The 20534-nt window shown below is 45.7% G+C and overlaps 1 protein-coding gene across 1 annotated transcript in view; it reads left to right on the forward strand.

Moving 5' to 3' along the window:
• Positions 1 to 978: 978 nt before the first annotated feature.
• The window catches only part of LIMCH1 (LIM and calponin homology domains 1), a gene marked incomplete at both ends in the record, with an annotated part of 108430 nt that continues 88874 nt past the window's right edge, over positions 979 to 20534 (forward strand). Inside the window, one exon of the mRNA XM_083368054.1 lies at positions 979 to 1040. Coding sequence (XP_083224180.1) covers positions 979 to 1040 — 62 coding nt within the window. The remainder of the gene's footprint in view (positions 1041 to 20534) is intronic.

The raw sequence follows: 20534 nt of genomic DNA on the forward strand, positions 1-20534 counted from the left end.
AGCCCTGTGAGGTGGGTTGGACTGAGAATGAGTGAATGGCCTGAGGTCACCCAGCTGGCTTTCATGCCTGTCAGGACTAGAACTCACCCTCTCCTGGTGATTGGCCCAGTCACTCAACTGGCTTTCATGCCAAAGGCGGGACTAGAACTCACCGTCTCCTGGTAATTGGCCCAAAGCCACCTAACTGGCTTTCATGCCTAAGTCAGGACTAGAACTCAATGTCTCCTGGTGATTGGCCCAAAGTCATCCAACAGTCTTTCATGTCAAAGGCGGGACTAGAACTCCCACTCTCCTGGTGATTGGCCCAAAGCCACCTAGCTGGCTTTCATGCCTAGTTCAGGACTAGAACTCACCTTCTCCTGGTGATTGGCCCAGTCACTCAACTGGCTTTCATGTCAAAGGCGGGACTAGAACTCCCACTCTCCTAGTGATTGGCCCAAAGCCACCTAGCTGGCTTTCATGCCTATGTCAGGACTAGAACTCACCCTCTCCTGGTGATTGGTCCTGTCACTCAACTGTCTTTCCTGCTGAAGGCGGGAATAGAACTCACCGTCTCCTGCTTTCATGTCACCCCTAGTCCTTCTTTTCCTTAGACTTCTTTTCATTGGACTAGACATACCCAATCCCTGCAACCGTTCTACATACGGCAGTTGCTAACGTCCCAACAGAGAGCCCTACATGATATTTATTGGCTCATTTGTATCATTAAACTTAATTGTTGAGCTACACTGCCCAGGTGCAGTTCTCTTGTTTGCCCAAAGGTGGGCGTTGCTTTTATTCATCATGCCTCCTAGTTCAGAGCACGTCGCAAGTCCCAGGTTCTCCAGAGCGTCGTAGATGCTCATCTTGACTCGCCCGATTGTGTTTGCCAGCTTTTGTCAACTCTTTTGTCCCACGTCAATGGCTTTGACGCTTGGGGAGAGAGGTGTGGGACCGATGATAACGTTGCCATACTCCTTTCTCGTGACAGGTTGTTGAATTCCATCCTGCCCGGATTGGTCAAAAAGATCAACAGATCGCCAACGCCCATCGCAGGTCTGGTGAGTAATCTGTAAGTAATCTGTAAGTGAGACGCCTCCGTTGTCGTTTTACTCCCGTGTTGTGTTTTTCCAGAAATCTGTTCTAAAAAAAAAAAAAGGTAACACGAACACATCTGTTAAATCTGGGCAGCCCTGCTGAGGAAAAATTCGATTAGTTTTGTCTACGTAGATTCCCGATCATCCAGGTCAGGCTTGCTCCAAAAGTGCTTTTTTCAGGAGGCAACTGGACTTCCGTGTTTTTCTTTGAAGACGTTTCGCTTCTCATCCCAGAAGCTTCTTCGGCTCTGACCGGATGGCGGGGAAGGGAAGGATTTATACTCCTTGCAGACCGCTGGTCATTTGCATTCTCTTAGGGAGCCGTTGAAGCCACTGGGAGGTTTATCTGTGTCCTCAATGGTGCTTTTTCAACTGGACTGACTTGCTTTTCTTTGAAGACGTTTCGCTTCTCATCCCAGAAGCTTCTTCGGCTCTGACCGGATGGCGGGGAAGGGAAGGATTTATACTCCTTACAGACAGCTGGTCATTTGCATTCTCTTAGGGAGCCGTTGAAGCCACTGGGAGGCTTATCTGTGTCCTCAGTGGTACTTTTTCAACTGGACTGACTTGCTTTTCTATGAAGATGTTTCGTTTCTCATCCCAGAAGCTTCTTCGGCTCCGACCAGATGGCAGGGAAGGGAAGGATTTATACTCCTTGCAGACAGCTGGTCATTTGCATGCTTTTTAGAGAGTCGTTGAGGCCACTTGGAGGTTTGTCATTGTCCTCATCCCCAAAAGCCTGCACCTGTCTCCAGCCGTGAAGGGACCCAGGCCTGCAGCCAAGGCGGCTTCATACCCATTTGCACCACTCAGGTGGCCCTGAGGACACAGGTCAACCCCCAGACATCTGAACTGAAATCCAGCTGTGTGGCCGAAGAAACCACTTTTGCTCAAACTTTGAAGTCCCGAGGTGTGGTTGACACAGAAGGATTTGTCTTTGTTTCGTGTTTTTTTCTTCCCCAGTTTGAAATAGTCTCGGAGAAAAGGAATTCCTTGTTGCTTGGGGCTTATCTTTATTTTGTCTGGATGTTGATGGCGTGACTTCAGTTCCTTAGGCTACTCCGATGGGAATTGAGACATTGACAGCCCCAGGGTGAAGGGAGCAGGAATATAATAGTCAGGAATAATCGTAGGAAATAGCAGAGGGCAAACTGAATGATTGAACTGCACGCCCCTTAGACGCCTGTCTCGCTTCGGCTCTGGATTAACATTCCCAGTTAAGTGGCTAAATGTTGGCTTATGCCTTTGAAAGACGTGGTGCCTCCAAAGAAAAGAACAGCCTTGTCCAGAGTCCGCTCCCAGTTCTGATCAATCGCTTCCCCTTTGGAAGAGGGGAGAACCCCAGAAGGGTTAATAATAAAGAGGGTATCCTGGAACTCGGAGGTGGCATTAAATTGATTATTTCTGAGCTTTGATTCGGGGAAAAAGAAGTGCAGGAATTTAGCGGAGGGGAAAAACTGTAGCAGAAAAATAACAGCTGCTCGTCTTTTCATTGTAATGCGGCCGTTGGGGTGTCCTTGGTGCTTTTTGAGCTGGGTTGTTTTTTATTCATGGGCGTTTCTTGACCCAACTAGGGAACGTCATCAGTGCGAGAAGGGAGTGGGGTTTGGGGGAGGAGGAGGAGGAGGAGGAGGAGGAGGAGGAGGAGGAGGAGGAGGAGGAGGACTGTGGCTACCTTAGTGCTCTCTGAACTTGGTTGTTTTCTTGACCCAACTAAGGAACATCATCAGTGCTAGAAGGGGGGAGGAGGAGGAGGAGGAGGAGGAAGACTGTGGGGTCCTTGGTGCTCTCTGAGTTTGGCTGTTGTAAGTCAAGAACTACTCGCATATTTGTTGTGATTCAGGGTCAGCCTGTGGGTTCGGCAGTTGGGTCAGACGACTCAGAGGAGGAGGAGGGGGGTGTTGAAGAGCTTGCTGAGGGGGTTGAAGATCTTGCTGATGAGAGCCCTCAGCCAGGCCCCTCCCACTTGGTCACCACGGAGACCCAGCTGTGTGAGCCTGACAGCGTGGATGAAGATGACCCACAGCTGGCCCTGTTCAAGGACGCCCGATGCAGGAGGCAGTCAATCAGGAGTAAACAGAGGAAGGCAATGGGGCTTCTCGGAAGGAGGCAGAGAGAAGCCACGCCCTGAACTCTATATAAGGGGAATGTGTGGGGAGGGCTGGTTTGCTGAAGGCAACCGCTCGGATAGTTCCTGTTTCTTAAAGCTCCTGTTTCTTGGTTTGTCTTGTTCCGTTTGTTTTTGTAGTAATAAATTTGGCAGGCGTAATTCCAGCTTCTTGCCTTCTTGAAAAAGGAGTTGTCCCTGCCTTTTCTGCAGGGCCGGTAGCAGGCTGGTACAGAACAATATTGATTGTCATATGAATCAGAGATCTTGGGCGGAGTTGTGTGTTGTGTCTCTATGTCTTCTATGTGTGTGTGTGTGTGTGTGTGTGTTCAAGAGTGCATCAGGCAATGAATTGGTTAAATCTCTTTCCAAGCGGAATGTTACAGGGAAAAAGATTGGGAGCTGTATTTTATAATGGGATTACAATTACACAACTGGCAATTTCCCCCCCCCAAAGAATTTGCATGGGTGTAGACGTTGGCATTTAATCAGGATTTTCATTTTTGTTTTGGAAAGAATGTTATGCCAGCCTAAAGCAGATTACTTTCGGCATATTTGGGGCAGTCATTGTTCTGCCAGTGAATAACAATTTCTTTCATTTTTTGCATTCGTATCACCAACACCAACACCAAAAAAAAAAGAGAGAGAGAGACTTTTTCCCATTTTTTTTCATCGTACCTTCGCTTTATAATTCCTTCCATTATTAGTAGTGTTTAATCTCATTTCTGTTTTGCAAAATTCTATTTTGCATTTGAACTATACAGTTGCCTTGTCTTTGATCCTTATTTTGCAAGGAGGGGAGTTTTTTTGTTGATTTTTCAAAACTTAACAATAGATGGACCTGCAATTCTTGCATTGTATTAAACTGTGGTTGGCTTAACTATAGGTACCTGAATAAACCTAGCTGGGTTTGCGTGGGATACTACATTACAAATGGCACCCATTAGATTCACACAAAACTCCTATTCCTAGGCGATTTCCCCATGTATTTTACCAGAAAGCATAGATAGGGCAGCCTAGAAAAGTCAGTGCCCTCCTAACCATACCCAAGCACTCTGAATTTGTTGGCAATGTCCATTTTCCTCTCCAAGGTCATGATGACGTAACCCTAAGTGGGATTTTCCTCCAATGGGATTTTCCCATGTATTTTACCAGGAAACATACAGTAGATAGGGCAGGCTAGAAAAGTCAGTGCCTTCCTAACCATACAAAAGCACTCTGAATTTGATGGTGATGTCAATTTTGCTCTATGAGTTCATGGTGACCCAACCCTAACCCTTCCAATATCTATTCTATTCTATTCTATTCTATTCTATTCTATTCTATTCTATTCTATTCTATTCTATTCTATTCCATTCCATTCAATTCTGCATTCTGTTCTGTTCTGTTCTGTTCTGTTCTGTTCTACTCCACTCCACTCCCAATTCCTATTCTAATCTATTCTACTATTCTATTCTATTCTATTCTATTCTATTCTATTCTATTCTATTCTATTCTATTCTATTCTATATTCCACTACTCTACTCTACTCTGCTCTGCTCTGCTCTGCTCTGCTCTGCTCTACTCTACTCTACTCTATTCTATTCTATATTCCACTACACTACTCTACTCTACTCTACTCTACTCTACTCTACTCTACTCTACTCTACTCTACTCTATTCTATATTCCATTACTCTACTCTACTCTACTCTACTCTAAACTACTCTACTCTATTTCTATTTCTATTTCTATTTCTTATTCTAGTCTACTCTGGTCTGCTCTAATGGTTGAAGAGTTCTGGTTGAGGTGCAGAAGAATGGAGGGAAAGAGGTTAAAATACAAGCTTTTCTTAGAGAGATTTGTTTGGGGTTCTCAACTGCTCATTTCATTCCAAACTCTGGGATTCCACAGATTTATTTCCCTTTCTGTCCCCAAGCCCCCCCCCCTTTCCATATTATTATTATTTTTAAATCCTGGCTCTTACAGGAACAAAGAAACTCTGCAAAAGCAGAATCTTTTCCTCTTCCTTCGCTTAGCAATCCCCGGTCTCGTTCTTCTATTTCTTTTTTTTCTTTTTTCTTAAAATAACAACCCACTTGGTTGAAAATAACACGGTATTGGGGGGGGGAAACCAACCCCGAAATCCGTTATTTTATTTTTTTCTCCCCCTCCTTTGTTATCTGGGAAGACGAAACACATCTGCTAAAGTCAACAGACGCTTTCTTGTCTCGCCCACGGAGAAATGGAAGGAAATGGCATTTGAAGACGGGGAAAAGAAAAAGCAATCTCGCTTGGGGAAATTGGCAGGTTTATGATGAGGGCTGAGGATAAACCTTGTGTTTCTCCTCTTCTGCAGACCAGCAATGCTCAACTTGGGTCGGTGGAGAGGCGCAAGTGTTTCTGATCAACAATTCTAGGGTGTACGATCAGAAAAAGAATCCTTCTTTTCGAAAACGGGTTTGGAGGCAGGATACAGGCAGCCCTTGCCCCAACGGAACCCACCTTTTCTGTTGTTAAGTGAGACGTTTGTGTCGCGGTTCCGACAGATGAAACTCTTCAAAAGAACATCGGGGCATTGTTTACCTTAAAGGATCTTGTATTCGAGTAGCAGAATATCAGCACTTACCTAATCGAAACCAACAGCTGAATCCCACACACACACACACCCGGCACCTAGTATCAAAGCACAATTCCCTCCTCCAATTAACTGTCATAAATCACATTCCCCAATTAGCTTCCTCTGCAGCTCTCCAGCCCGCCAATTCTTTTATCAGCTCTGGGCTCAGTAACCTTGATTCTCACGCTACATTTAGTGTTGTTATGTCTAGCTGGACTCTCATTCACATCCCCATCCCCCCCCCAGCATCATCTAACTCTAAAAGCGAACGGGGGAAAAAGATGGCTACATTTCCATCCGTTGTCAATGCAAAAACATCCGATGTTGGCAGCGTTGACAGTTCGCTAAGTGAGCGTCGCCCCGTTTTACAACCTTTCTTGCCGCAGTTGTTAAGTGAATCACTGCAGTTGACAAGTTAGTAACCCGTTTGTTAAGTGAATCTGGCTTCCCCCCTTGACTCATGCAAGATCGGAAGGTCGCAGAAGGGGATCGGGTGAGCCCGGGACACGGCAACCGTCATAAATATGAACCAGTTGCCAAGCCTCTGAATTTTGATTCCATGACCCTGGGGACGCTTCAAAGATCGCACCTGTGAAAAACTCATAATTCGCTTTTTCCCAGTGCTGTTGTAACTTTGAACGGTCGCTAAATGAACTGTTGTAATTTGATGACTACCTGTATAGAAAAATCAGACTTAGAAAGCCTCTTGGAGGTCATCTAGTCCAAGCCCCAGATCAAGGAGGAGACCCTGTACCACTTCAGACAAACGGCTGTCCAGTCTCTTCTCAAAAACTTCCAGTGTTGGAGCATCCACAACTTCAGGTGGCAAGTCGTTCCACTGGTTAATTGTTCTCCCTATCTGGAAGTTTCTCCTCCGTTCTAGGTTGCTTTTCTCCTTGGTTAGTTTCCATCCGTTGCTTCTCGTCCTGCCTTCAGATTTTCAGACTTCATTTTCAGTCTGAACAACTGTGAAGAAAGGAAGCCTTACAAAATATGCTGTTGTGTCCTTCCTTTTTGTTGACCCTCTGAAGTCGGGGTTCGGGTCAATCCTGGAGCAAGACTGGGGAACAAAACGAGAGCCAGAGCCAGCTTACCATTGTGAGATATCTTGATGGATTCATGTTCAAAATACACATTGCTACTGCAAGAACAAAAGGCATGGCATCACAATATGGCTTCTGTTTGCGAACCAAACATCCTTTTATTCCGTGTTACCTGCTTTAGAAAGATAAAAAAAGGACGCGGCCACATTTGTTATCTCCTTGCTCTTCTTCTGATTGTCTGAATGGACCTCCCGATGTCACGGTGTTCCCCGGTAATAATAATCTTATCTTTTCAGGTATTTTAATACCTGAACAAACTGGGTCCTTTTCTGAATAGGTTGCAGCAGGCAAAGGTTTGCAGCTCTCTCTACGCTTTTAGCCAATTCTGTCTTCTCCATTGTGCTTCTGAAATGAAGGATGCCTGCGTTTTGATCTCTGGAGAGAAGAGATATAAGCTCCATGCCTTCCTGGCAGCTGGAACTAATTCTCAGACCAGGAAAAGTTTCATTTTAATAAAAAGTTTGATTGAGATTGAGTTCCACTTGGTGGGTTTTTGAGCTCTTGATAGTGACGGTTGAAAAGATCCGGGGGCACATGCGTGCTTCTGATCTAAGAACTGATCAGATCTGTGTTCGGAGTTTTGATTGGCGAACATATTATGGGCAAAAACGTGAGGAATGTGCCATTCTTCCCCAAAGCCCAGTCTTAAATCCAGTGGTGGGATCCAACCAGTTCGCACCCCTTTGGCAAAACCGGTAGCTAATTTCTTTTTGTTGCCCAGGCCCAGAACGGACTTCCGGAAGCGGCATCCATGCAGAGAACCGGTGGTTCACCTATTTGAATCCCACCACTGCTTAAATCCTAAGCCAAAATTGACATCTTTAACTGATATAAGAGGGAACGTTTCTCGCTCAGGGTTGAACTGTGGGGTCCTTGATGCTCCCTCAACTGGGCTGTTTTCTTGCAGACGTTTCATTACCCAACTAGATAACATCATCACTGCTAGAAAAGGAGTGGGGTTTGGCCTGGTTGGCTGTCGGTATTGGTGGGAATATGCTTTCTGGTTGCAGAGTTAGGCTGTTGTTTACTGTGAGCTGGTTGGTTTGAGTTGGTAGTTCCTTGGCTATTGCTAGGTACCGTATTTCCCAGAAAATAAGCCCTAGTACGAATTTTCAGGACGCTCGTAATATAAGCCCCACCCCCCCAAAAAATAAGCCCCAGTTAAGATCGTCAGCCAGACGGACGGATTTAGTACCGTATTTCCCCGAATATAAGCCCTAACCGGAAACTAAGCCCTAATGCGCCTTTTGGAACAAAAATTAATAGAAGACCCGGTCTTATTTTGGGAGAAACACGGGTTATGAAAGACCAGTTTCATACATGAAGATCTAATTAAACTGATTTATTGCTACTCACACCTATGCAAAGGAACCTTTTCAATTAGTGGTCAGCCCCTGCTTGGCGTTAGATAAGGGCCAATGGAATTCAAGAGGGGGTTGGATTTAGTCTGTGGCTACGTAGAGATTCTAGGCTGAGTCCTCGTTTCACCCCGCGCCCCGTGTTTCGCCACTTCTTCTGCAGGTATTGTTTACTTCTTGGTTGTTGGTCTGGTGTTAATTCTGTTGTTCATCTCTGCATATCTGGCGTTTTGGTCTTTTGATTTCAGTTTTGAATCTTTTTGACCTCTTTCGACCAGGACCTACAGTGTGTTTTAAAAAAAGGGGGGGGGAATATGTTTCCAGGAAGGTGGAACACAGATAGTCCTCAATTTACAACACCTCCTTTGGCGACTGTTTCGAAGTAAAACAATGCCGGGGGGGAGAAAGGGGGGGGTTATGACTCTTTTTCAGACTTAAGGACGGTTGCGGCATCCCCCGAGGTCCCATGATCAAAATTCAGATGCTTAGCGACTGACTCATATTTACGACGGTTGCAGTGACTGCTTGTGTGTGTGTGTGTGTGTGTGTGTGTGTGTCTGACGCGATCCTCATTTGTAATCTTCTTACAAGCCAAGTCATTCGAAAAGGCACCGGGCTAACTAACTTAAGAACTGCTGAAAAAGTGTGGCAAGGGAAGCCGTAACATGGGGCAAAACTCACTTAAGAAACGCCTCACTTAGCGACAGAAAACTGGGTGCTCTATTGTGGCCGTAAGCCGAGGACTACCTGTACCTTGGGAACAGAAGGAAGTCTTCCAAGATCGCCTCCATGGTTATAAACTACGGGGGTGTGTGTGAGAGGGAGGCGTTGTCTGTCTTGGCTCGGCCTGAAATGCCAGCCCCTCTTTTGCAGAGCCCCCCCCCCGCAAATAACCACAGAATAGGCTTGTTTAAAAAGGTAAAGGTAAAGGTTCCCCCGCACATGCGTGCTAGTCGTTTCCGACTCTAGGGGCCGGTGCTCATCTCCGTTTCAAAGCCGAAGAGCCAGCGCTTGTCCAAGGACATCTCCGTGGTCACGTGGCCGGCATGACTAGACGCCAAAGGCGCACGGAACGCTGTTACCTTCCCACCGGAGTGGTCCCTATTTTTCTACTTGCATTTTTTACGTGCTTTCGAACTGCTAGGTTGGCAGAAGCTGGGACGCGTAACAGGCGCTCACTCTGCTACGCGGCACTCGGGATTCGACCCGCCAAACTGGCGACCTTCTGATCGACAAGCTCAGCGTCCTTTAGGCTTGTTTAGGCAGCTCCTTTAGCTTTTGGGAACCCCGAAATCTTCCTTCATTCTCCCTTCTCTCTTCTTTTCCCACCTCGGCCTTTGCCAAGTGCTGACAGTGTTTTGTTTTTTTCTTTTTTAAAAAAGTTGGGAATAAAATCAACGCACCACGATTAGATGGGTTCCCAGATACTTTGGTGGTACTCCGAGGAGGGAATTGAGAGATTCTTCATGCAAAGATAATATGACACCAAACACAGCACGGAGAAAATTAGAATGGCTGCGTTCTGACACACTTAAAACCCCATTGAGTTCAGTCGCCCAGGTTGGATTTCGGCCAGGGTCTTTTCGTTCTGTTGCTTAGGACTGAGCTTCGCGAAACAAATGATAAGTTGAGCCACCCAAAAGCAAAAAAATAAAAATAAAAAAATAGCCCGGTCAGAAAACACGCAACCAAGCCAAATCTCCTTTTCTGTCCCTTAGCTGCGTGATGAAGGAGAGCTCACGAAATAATCTTGCAAAGTTACATCGATTAGAAAGGGCAGAATTTACCGCAGGCTTAATTCCCTCGCAAAAGAGGGAGAATTAACCATCTGTTCGTGTGCCCATCCGTTCATACGTTCTGTCTCGGTTAAAGCTATTTGCCACCCAAGTTTCCACGTACAAACTATCATGGGTGACTGCTTGGCGGATAAAGGAATATTTATTTTTATTTTAATTCCATTTATATCCCGCCCTTCTCCGAAGACTCAGGGCGGCTTACAAGCTTAGCAGTAGCCTTCATTCTATGTATATGCCTGCTTATTAGGGCTTTCACACACACACCCAAGCGGCATTATTACAAAGTCAGCTTAATTGCCCCCAACAATCTGGGTCCTCATTTTACCTACCTGGGAAGGATGGAAGGCTGAGTCAACCTTGAGCCTGGTGGGACTCGAACCTGCACTAATTGCAGGCAGCTGGTGTTACTTAAGGAGGCATTAGCCCACTGCTCCACCAAGGCTCTTTTATAACAAATTTATAACAATTTTTTTTTTTTGTTCCTTGAAACAGATGGACGAGGACGGGCCCTGAGAATTTGCATTTTACAGGTAGTCCTCAGCTTACCGTCACAATGCAGCCCAAGATTTCTGCTGCTCAGTGAAACATTTGTTCAGCGAATTTTGCCCTGTTTTACCACCTTTCTCGCCACAGGGCGTTAAGTGAATCACTGCGGTGGTTCAGTCAGTGGCACGGTTGTTAAATGAATCTGCCTTCCCCGCTGTATTTCTGAGGTCTAAAGCAAGGCCTGGATAAGCAGCAGACTCAAGAAAAAATCAAGTGCTTTATTCGTGATTCGATTCAAAAAAAGTATAATGGAGAAGAAACAGCCTGAGTAGCTAAAGTTGCCCAAGTTGAGAAATTCTGTTCTAGAAACATTGCTTGCTGATGGTCCTCTTGTCTCTTAATTTTGCAAAATGAGGCGTTCTTTTTCGTTCCTGAGATCTTTCTGCCTTAAGATGTTCTCTCATCGGACGCTTCGAAATGGAAAACGCACCACTTTTATTCCCCTTATTTCGAAATGCCGATGTTCACCTATTTTGCATTATATTAGCGCTAGATACAGAGAGAGGTATACACAGCAATGAGGGGCGGGGGGGGGGAAACATAAAATATTCAGGTATTCCTCAACTTATGACCACAGTTAAGCCCAACACTTTTCGGTAAGTGAGACATTCCTTAAGCGAGCTTTGCCCCAGGAGCCTGGGACACGGCCACCGTCGTAAATAATGAGTCAGTTGCCAAGTGCCTGGATTTTGATCACACGACCGTGGGGGACGCTGCCATCATTATAATAATTATGAAAAATGGTCATAACCCCTTTTTTTTCCAGCGAGCAGCTGGGCCACGGTGCGATTGGATGATATATAGAACAACAGGGGCGTACTTGAAATTTTGTCTAGTTGGGGGTCAAAGAAAACATTTCTGCTCGTTGCATTTCGATTCCCTTGTCCGGAGATTATGTTTTCATTCCGCCCCTGAGTATTTGGCACCCTCTCGTTTTTTTCTTTTTTGTGTCTATTCCCATTTCCGCCAGGAAGAACAAAAGGAAGAAAAACAAGGACTAATTTTTTTGTATGAATTTGGTAACTTTATTCAGACAGTTCCCATTGTAGAAAAGCCAGGTCAGTTCACATTAATCTCTACTTGGACAAAGAGACATTCCCCGGTGCCAAGAGTGGGTGGGTGGATGGCTTATGCTTTGCCTTACGTGCTTTGAAATATTAATAATCAAAATAGACAAAATAGTCGTAAGTGAAGAATCTGAAGTGCTCTGGGGACTTCTAGACAAGCATCGGCCACACAAAACTGCAGACTTAGCAATTGTTGATAAGAAGGACAAAAAAAAAAGTCTGGCTAAGTGGACGTGGCAGTACAGCTAATTCTCAACTTAACGATAGTCTGTTCAGTGACTGTTCAAAATTGCAACGGCACAGAAGAAAAGTGAATTCTGACCATTTTTCACACGACAATTGTGGTCATATGTTGAGGACTACCTGTAGCTGGAGACAGCAGAAGTGAAGAGAAACACCTGGAGGAAATCACAAAATCTAAAGTCGTGCAAAGAGAAATAGAACGACTGTGGCAGAAGTAAGCAAAGATAGCACCAATAGTAATAGGCCTCTTGGGTGCCATTCCGAAACCAGAATGGGACAACTTGCAACAGCCAACTCGCCATGGCCAATTCAGTGCAGGACAATTTCCACGGCCAACTCAACACGGCTAAGTCATCATGGCCAACTCAACATGGCACAACTTGCAACAGCCAACTCACCATGGCCAACTCAAGATGGCCCACTTGCTCTGGCCAACTAAACAAAGAACAATTTGCAATGGCCCACTTGCCCTGGCCAACTCAGGACAACTTGCAATGGCCCACTCACCATGGCCAACTCAACACAGCTAACTCACCATGGCCAACTCAATGTGGGACAAGTTGCCACGGCCAACTCGCCATGGCCAAGTCAACGCGCCCAACTCACTATGGCCAACTCAAGATAGACAACTCATCGTGACCAACTCACCATGGGACAACCTGCAACAGCCAACTCACCATGGCCAACTCAACATGGCCATCTCAATGTGGGAAAGCTTGCAATGGCCCACTCGCCATGGCCAACTCACCATGGCCAACTCAACGGGGGACAACTTGCCACGGCCACCTCGCCATGGGACTGATTGCTGCAGGCCAATTTAACAATGTAACTGTTTAAAATGAATAAAAAAAATATTTTAATTTTTGTCATTCACACTTCATTCTGTCCTTCCTTTTGCGCTCTTTAATGATTCTATTCCACAATGTCTCTGATATCAGCGCAACTCTCGTCCCACAGCGAGTTGTCCCACGCTGGCTGTGGCAAATTCTCATAGACCCTCCCAAAACAGTCAGTCCCCACTTGAGCCCCGTCAGCATTGGCAAAATCACTGGTCCATTGTGAAAGGCAGCTTTGCTTGGAATAGCTTACATCAGGGGTGTCAAACTCAATTTCATTGAGAGCCGCATCAGCATTGCGGTTGCTCTCAGGGGGCCGGGTGGGTATAACCAGGGTGGGCGTGGCCTACTGGGTGGGCGTGGCTAGAGTGCATATGGCCAGCTGGGTGGGCGTGGCCAGCTCTACATCGTTGGCATCAAGGGTGCCTATGGGGGCCTGGGCAGGAGTGGGACAGATCTGAGGGTCTCTGGCAGGAGGAGGGTCTCTGGGCCAGGGACAAGGCAGTGGGGGCCGTTCCCTCACTGCTTCCAGGATGGCTTTGCGGGCCACATGAAACCACTTCGCGGGCCGGATTCGGGCCCCCGGGCCTTGTGTTTGACATGTCTGGCTTACACCTTGCGACAATACCGTTAATATTATTGGAACAACAACATTTGCCTATCCTGGCTTTTGGGGAAGGACTCAGTAGGGTGAACAAAAGTCCCAATCTTTTTTTTTTTAAAAAAATCTGGCTGACTGTGCAACCGACTGTAATAATATTTAGTGACTGTAAATAATATTTAGTATAATATTTACAATGCAGTAGCTGAAATATTAGGCAAAATTCGAAGCACTTGTTTAGATGACAAGGCCTTGCAAGCCTGGCCGTTGGGATACAAAAAGAAAGCTAGGCATGGCAAGTAATAAACAATTTAAGGATAAACGGCTTGTGCTGATTTATCCCAATTGTTTTGGCACTTGAGTGCCCGGGAAGAGCTCGGTGAAGAAATAAACGGATGGGACCTGTAGTTGCCGAAAGTAATAACTAAAAATACTCTGTATTTTGAGGGGTTCCAAGTCCTGCCTTTGTTCTTAAACCAATACTAATTAAAAGGATTATAGGGTCTGGTGGTCCTTCTCTGGCTACATTGGCTTCGCTTAAGAGAAGCCAGGATTAACCACTATTTTATTTGACTGCAAAGCTATGGTTAGAATAGAATAAACAGAGTTGGAAGGGACCTTGGAGGTCATCTAGTCCAACCCCCTGCCCAGTGATTGGCTTAACAGCAGTGGCAGGAAAGGTTGTAAAAGGGAGCAAAAAATGTTGGGCTCAACTGTGGCCATAAGTTGAGAACTAGCTGTATGTTTCCCCCCCCCACCATGTACTTTTTTAATCGAATCACAAATAAAGCACTTTATTATTCTTGAGTCTGCTTCTTATCCAGGCCTTCCTTGCTTTAGACATCAGAAACAGAAGATCTTGCAGGCAAAGATTCCCGATAACCCGACTCTTAATAGCTCTTTAGCTGAATTTCTCAGTCTTGTTGACCCTTGGAATGTTTTTTTCCTTGGAAAGATTAAAAAAATAAAAAAACCAAGAGGAAAAAAGCCCGCACTTGCCTCGCCTGAGTCATGGGGTATAAAGGCTTGTGTAAGCAAAGCTGTTGCATAAAAAATATTTTAAAAAGATCCGGATCGGGAATAAATCACCATTCGTTTGTATCTTTTACATACTGTGCTGGAGTTAATGCTTGTTTGTTTTCGAAGGGACATAGGAAGATTTATTCCTTACTGTGCGAGGGATTTAAAATAGCCCTTAGATTAAAGGCTTAGCAGAAAATTGGGACATATTTGGGGGAAAACGTTTAGGTTGCTCTTTCACTGTGGGAAAATATCGTGTGGAGAATGCAGGAAAGGTCCACCCCTTTTTTTATTAAACATATGGATGAGTCCACGTTGTTCCTATTATCTATTTCTATACAGACCGCCTTTATTATTTTTATTAATAAATGTTGGTAGGTGCAAGGCAGAGATGAGGATCATGATCATGCAAGCTCTTCTTCAAAGCACCTGAAAGGCAGAAGAAGAAGCAACGGATGGAAACTAACCAAAGAGAGAAGCAACCTGGAATTAAGGAGAAATTTCCTGACAGTGAGAACAATTAACCAGCGGAACAACCTGCCTCCAGAAGTGGTGGGTGCTCTGACACTGGGAAGCTTTTGAGAAGGGACTGGACAGTCACTTGTCTGAAATGGCACAGGGTCTCCTGCTTGAGCAGGGGGTCGGACTGGATGACCTCCGAGGTCCCATTATCTGCCGTGGTGGTCTAATTCAGCTTGATAGATGTAGGCTGAATCACGCAGCTGGATTGAGGACTCCAATCTGGGTGTTCTTGGTCCTAGTCCATTGCCTTCACAACTGCACCACCCTGGTTGTCTGCTTTGTGTCTCTCTCTGTGTGTGTGTGTGAGAGAGAGAGACAGAGACCCTGAAGTTGACACAAGGATCTTGCTTATCTTCTTTATTTTGTATAACAGCAGGGAAGCCTCAAGGCCTATGTAGCGGTAGTATCCGCACCAGCACAGAGTCCTTTATATGTTTGCCTCAAGGAAGCCAGCCAGACTGTTAAGAGTTTGCCGAAATGTGTCCTTTGGCAAGTCAGAAGTGGATGTTTAATTTTTTTTGGGGGGGGGGGGGAAGAGGAAAGGAATTTGAGGAAGGCAGTGAACCTCAGCTGCATCTAAGGGCAGCTCCGGCTGTTTGGTGGCTTGCTTTGGGGAATAAGGCACGGAGGGGCAGGCGTCGTGGTGGCTACTTGTTCCCCATCGGCAGCCATGCTGGGCTTCAGCTGCAGCAGCACCCCCACCCTGAACACCAGTTTCATGCTTGCTGGCAATCCCGCCGTGACCGTCTTCTTCTTCGTCTCCGTGTTTACGCTCGCTGTCGGTGGTTCCTATTGATCGGCTTGACATGAAAGATAGCACTGCTTCATTTGTCGCCAGAGGAGAAGAGCAGAAAACTGGAAAGGGGTGTGTGTGGCCGGGGTGTGTGTGTGGGGTGGGTGGGGGGGTGGGGAGAAGATGAAGGAGAATGATGGATGGCTTTGCATGGAGAAGCAACGCTGTTTACGAGAGATTTGCTACAGCTGGCCAGCTGGCCAGCTAAGTTAGCTCTTAAACGTTTCAGGCATTTGTTTCATGTTGAAAAGTGGGCTTCTTCCTGCAACATAGAAATATTTATCATACGGTTCTATTGTTTTTCCTGTTTCCTTTAAAGTGGGATGGGCAGGAAAGAAAGAAAGAAAGAAAGAAAGAAAGAAAGAAAGAAAGAAAGAAAGAAAGAAAGAAAGAAAGAAAGAAAGAAAGAAAGAGAGAGAGAGAGAGAGGGAGAGAGAGAGAGAGAGAAAGAAAGAAAGAAAGAAAGAAAGAAAGAAAGAAAGAAAGAAAGAAAGAAAGAAAGAAAGAAAGAAAGATAAAATTCTTTAAACAATCCAATGACATATCCAGGCCGATGAAAGCTAAGATGATAGCTAGGTTGATACCCTTGTTAAGCTACTAATTCAGGGGTCTTCAAACTTGGCCCTTTGATGACTTGTGGACTTCAACTCCCAGAATTCCTCTGCCTGGCTGAGGAATTCTGGGAGCTGAAGTCCACAAGTCATCAAAGGGCCAAGTTTGAAGACCCCCTGTTTCTAAACGTTGACTAAGAATTAGCTCAGTTTGCGCAGAGCGCTAAATCATCCTTTGTTTTTAACCCACAGCCAGTGGGTTCACGTGACAAGCTAAACTCAATAACAAAAAAAGTCTCATTTTGTGTGAACTGGATGAGAAAACCTTTTAAAAGCTCTTGTCTTCCAGCTGTATTTTTGGAAGTTACAGCTGTGGGTTGAGATCTGAGCTAAGGAGCTAAAGGGTGAACCACTGAATCCATCATTAGTGGCTTGGGGTGGCCACAAGCACCCTAAAGCTGAGTCTTATGCCATTAACTCAGTTTAGGGCTGAATCCATAAATTGAATCCTTCTATGCTCTTCATTTGTAAATGTGTCACTTGTTACCTTTCCGAGGAACATCCGTGTCATCCATTTTAGAGAGAGAGAAAAAACAATTTTGTACACTTCATTCATATATACCGAACTATCCCAACGTAATAAATTAGTGTGAGGCGGTGGCAGCCAAAAAAAGCTAATTACAGTCCTTGGTTGGATAAACAAGGGCCTAGAATCAAAATCACGTACAGTATTAGTGCCGCTTTATAAAGCCTTAATAAGGCCACACCTGGAATACACGGCCTCCAGTTTTGGTCACCACATTAAAAAAAAGAAAGATGTTGAGCGTTGGAAAAAGTGCAGAGAAGAGCAGCTAGGATGATTAAAGGCCTGGAGACAAACATATGACCAACGGTTGCAGGATTGGGGTCTGGCTAGTCTCGAGAAAAGAAGGACTGGGGGTGACATGATAGCAGCATTCAAGTATTTGAAGGGCTGCCCCAAAGAAGAGGAGGGGGTCAACCTCTTCTCCAAAGCACCAGAAGGCAGGACAAGAAACAATGGATGGAAACCAATCAAGGAGAGAAGCAACCTGGAATTAAGGGGAAACTTCCTAACAGTGAGGACAATTAACCAGTGGAAGGGCTTGCCTTCAGAGGTTGTGGCTGCTCCATCACTGGAGGTCTTTAAGAAGAGATTGGACAGCCATCTGTCTGAAAAGGTCTAGGCCAGGGTCCCCTGTTTGAGGACTAGAAGACCTCCAAGGTCCCTTTCAGCTCTATTCTGATTAAATTGGTTCATCTTTCAAGTCCTGGTGTATATTTTTTTTATTTAAGTACTTGCATAGAAGAAGGACATCCACAGCCCGGGGGTGGAGTCAAGTAAATAATCAGCCCAGAGTCATTACATTCCAGCAAGCAATTTATGTCCAACCTCACTTGAAATTCCAGTTGCCTCTTATCTAGCGCCAGTTTAGTGCTGATTGTTCATTGACTAGATTCTTGTGGATAGGCTTCAGCCATAAATCATCTTCACTGGGGCTTAACATGTGGATCCGATTCTTCGGATCTGACAGTTTGTTTGTTCAATGTATGTTCTGCCCTTCCTCAAGGAAGCTAACACAGCATCTCATTCTCCCCCTCTTTTGGCCACCAGCCCTGCTAAAACCAGTGAATATTCATGACTCAAAGCAAGCTTGAAGCTGATCCCTCCCCAAGCTTACTCAAAGCCCTTTCCTACCCCTAGTAGTTTTCGGTGTAAGGACACAACACCCCATCCATCCATCCGAATTGGGCTGGAAGGGACCTTGGAGGTCTTCTAGTCCAACCCCTCTGCTCAAGCAGGAGACCCTAGACCAGGGATGTCAAACTCAACTTCATTGAGGGCCGCATCAGCATTGCGGTTGCCCTCAGGGGGCCGGGTGGGTATGGCCAGGGTGGGCGTGGCCTACTGGGTGGGCGTGGCTAGAGTGCGTATGGCCTACTGGGTGGGCGTGGCCAGCTCTACATCATACGCATCAAGGGTGCCTATGGGGGCCTGGGCAGGAGTGGGACAGATCTGAGGGTCTCTGGCAGAAGGAGGGTCTCTGGGCCAGGGCCAAGGCAGTGGGGGCCGTTCCCTCACTGTTGCCAGGATGGCTTTGTGGGCTGCATGAAACCACTTCACGGGCCGGATCTGGCCCCCGGGCCTTGTGTTTGACATGTCTGACCTAGACCATTTCAGACAAATGGCTGTCCAGTCTCTTCTTAAAAACTCCAGTGATGAAACCCTACAACTTCTGGAGACTAAAACGTAGGAAGAACAGCTGCGGGACTTGGGTTTGGCCAGTCCAAAGACAAGAAGGAATAGGGGTGACATGATAGCAGCCTTCCAGTTTTTGAGGGGCTGCCCCAAAGAAGAGGGGGAGTCACGTTATTCTCCAAAGCACCAGAGGGCAGGACGAGAAACAATGGTTGGAAGCTGATCAAAGAGAGAAGCAACCTGGAATTAAGGAGAAGCTTCCTGAGCAGAGGGTTGGACTAGAAGACCTCCAGGATCCCTTCCAACTCTGTTATTTTTGGAAACTAATTAAAGAGAGAAGCCACTTGGAACTAAGGAGAAACGTCCGAACAGTGTGGACAATTAACCAGTGGAACAGAAGTTGCCTTCAAAAATCGTAGCTGCTCCATCACTGGAGGTTTTTAAGAAGAGACTAGACAGTCACTTGTCTGAGATGGTATAGGGTCCCCTGCTTAAGCGGGGGGCTGGACTAGAAGACCTCCAAGGTCCCTTCCAGATTCTATTCTGTTCTGTTCCGTTCCGTTCCATAAGTAAGCTGTTCCACTGGTTAATTGTCCTCAATGTTAGGAAGTTTCTCCTTAATTTCCTAACATCTCCCTCTCTCCATTTTTTCCTTGGCCCAGAAAAGGACTAGCCAAGAAACAATGACTGCTGGAAAAGCTGTAAAAATGTGTACATGTGTTCTTCTTTAAAATTCCATTGCTGATTATGCAGATGGTTCCTTGCCTTTGATTTCAATGGAACTAATGTCTTACTGGATTTTTTTTAATGTTTTTTTAATAATATGGGCTGATGGACACGAAATCCTGCAATGCTGAAATACAGTGGGAAGATGATGGTGATGATGATGATGATGATGATGATGATGATGATGATGATGATGATAAAACTTTTATTCATAAAACATGAAACTCAGTCAACTGAACACTCAAACTGACTGGCATTAATGGTTGACACGGGCTGCTGCCAGCATCCTAGGTATCAACCAGGTGTCTCCTTAAAATGTAAGATGTTCTGAGTAGCGCATTTGTTTTGCAGCTTTGCTGGAGTTTTTGCAGGAAGCTGCAGTTTCTTGATGTGTTTTGCAAAGTTTTGGGAGATAGTTCCCAGTGCCCCGATGACAGTGGGTATCACTGTTACACGTTTCATCCATAATCGCGCAGTTTCGATAGCCAGGTCGCGGTATTTCGTAATTTCTTCCAGTTCTTTTTCTTCGACTCTGGCATCTCCTGGTACAGCGATATCAATCAGCTGTACGCTTCGGTTCTCTACGACTGTGATATCTGGCATGTTGTGTTCCAAATGGCGATCTGTCTGTATTCGGAAGACCCACAATATATGATGATGATGATGATGATGTTTCAATTTTTGGACCTTAACTGCTTCCATTAAAAAATGGAGACCATGGTTACAGATGGGATATATTCAGGTACAAATCATTGGCTTGTTGTTGACCCGGGGTTAGTCTTAAGTGGGCCAAATGGTCCAAAGATGCATACATGCAGACACACAATTTTTTGCTAAATGGCCCTTTCAAGATGTAAATACCTGAAGCCATAACTCGGAGGATTCTTCTCTCGTACGTCTGTAGTCCCTCTTTGGTTGGCAAAATCTTTCCTAATTTCTAGTTTAATGTATCCGGTCTAATGAAAAGAAGGACCAGGGGTGACGTGATAGCAGGGTTCCAGTATCTCAGGGGCTGCCCCAAAGAAGAGGGAGTCAAGCTCTTCTCCAAAGCACTGAAGGCAGGAGAAGAAGCAACGGATGGAAACTCACCAAGGAGAGAAGTTGCTTTTTCATGAGGCAACGGGACTTTCTTGTTTTTCTTTGAACCTTCTTGGAACTGCTGAAAGAGGAGTCCAAGAGGCCATCTACATTAAGATTGAACAGCCCCTCCCTCAACAGAGGGGGAGGGATGCAACACCATCTATCTCCAGTCTACCACACAGTCCTTTCAGCAGTTGCAAGAAGGCTCCACACCCATTTGCACCCTTCAGGCTGATCCTGAGGGCACAGATAAACCTCTGAGTGGCCTCCACAATTCTCAGAAAGAGCGCTAAC

This window comes from Vipera ursinii (genome assembly GCF_947247035.1).
Source record: "Vipera ursinii genome assembly, chromosome: 7".
In the NCBI taxonomy this organism is placed as follows: domain Eukaryota; kingdom Metazoa; phylum Chordata; class Lepidosauria; order Squamata; family Viperidae; genus Vipera; species Vipera ursinii.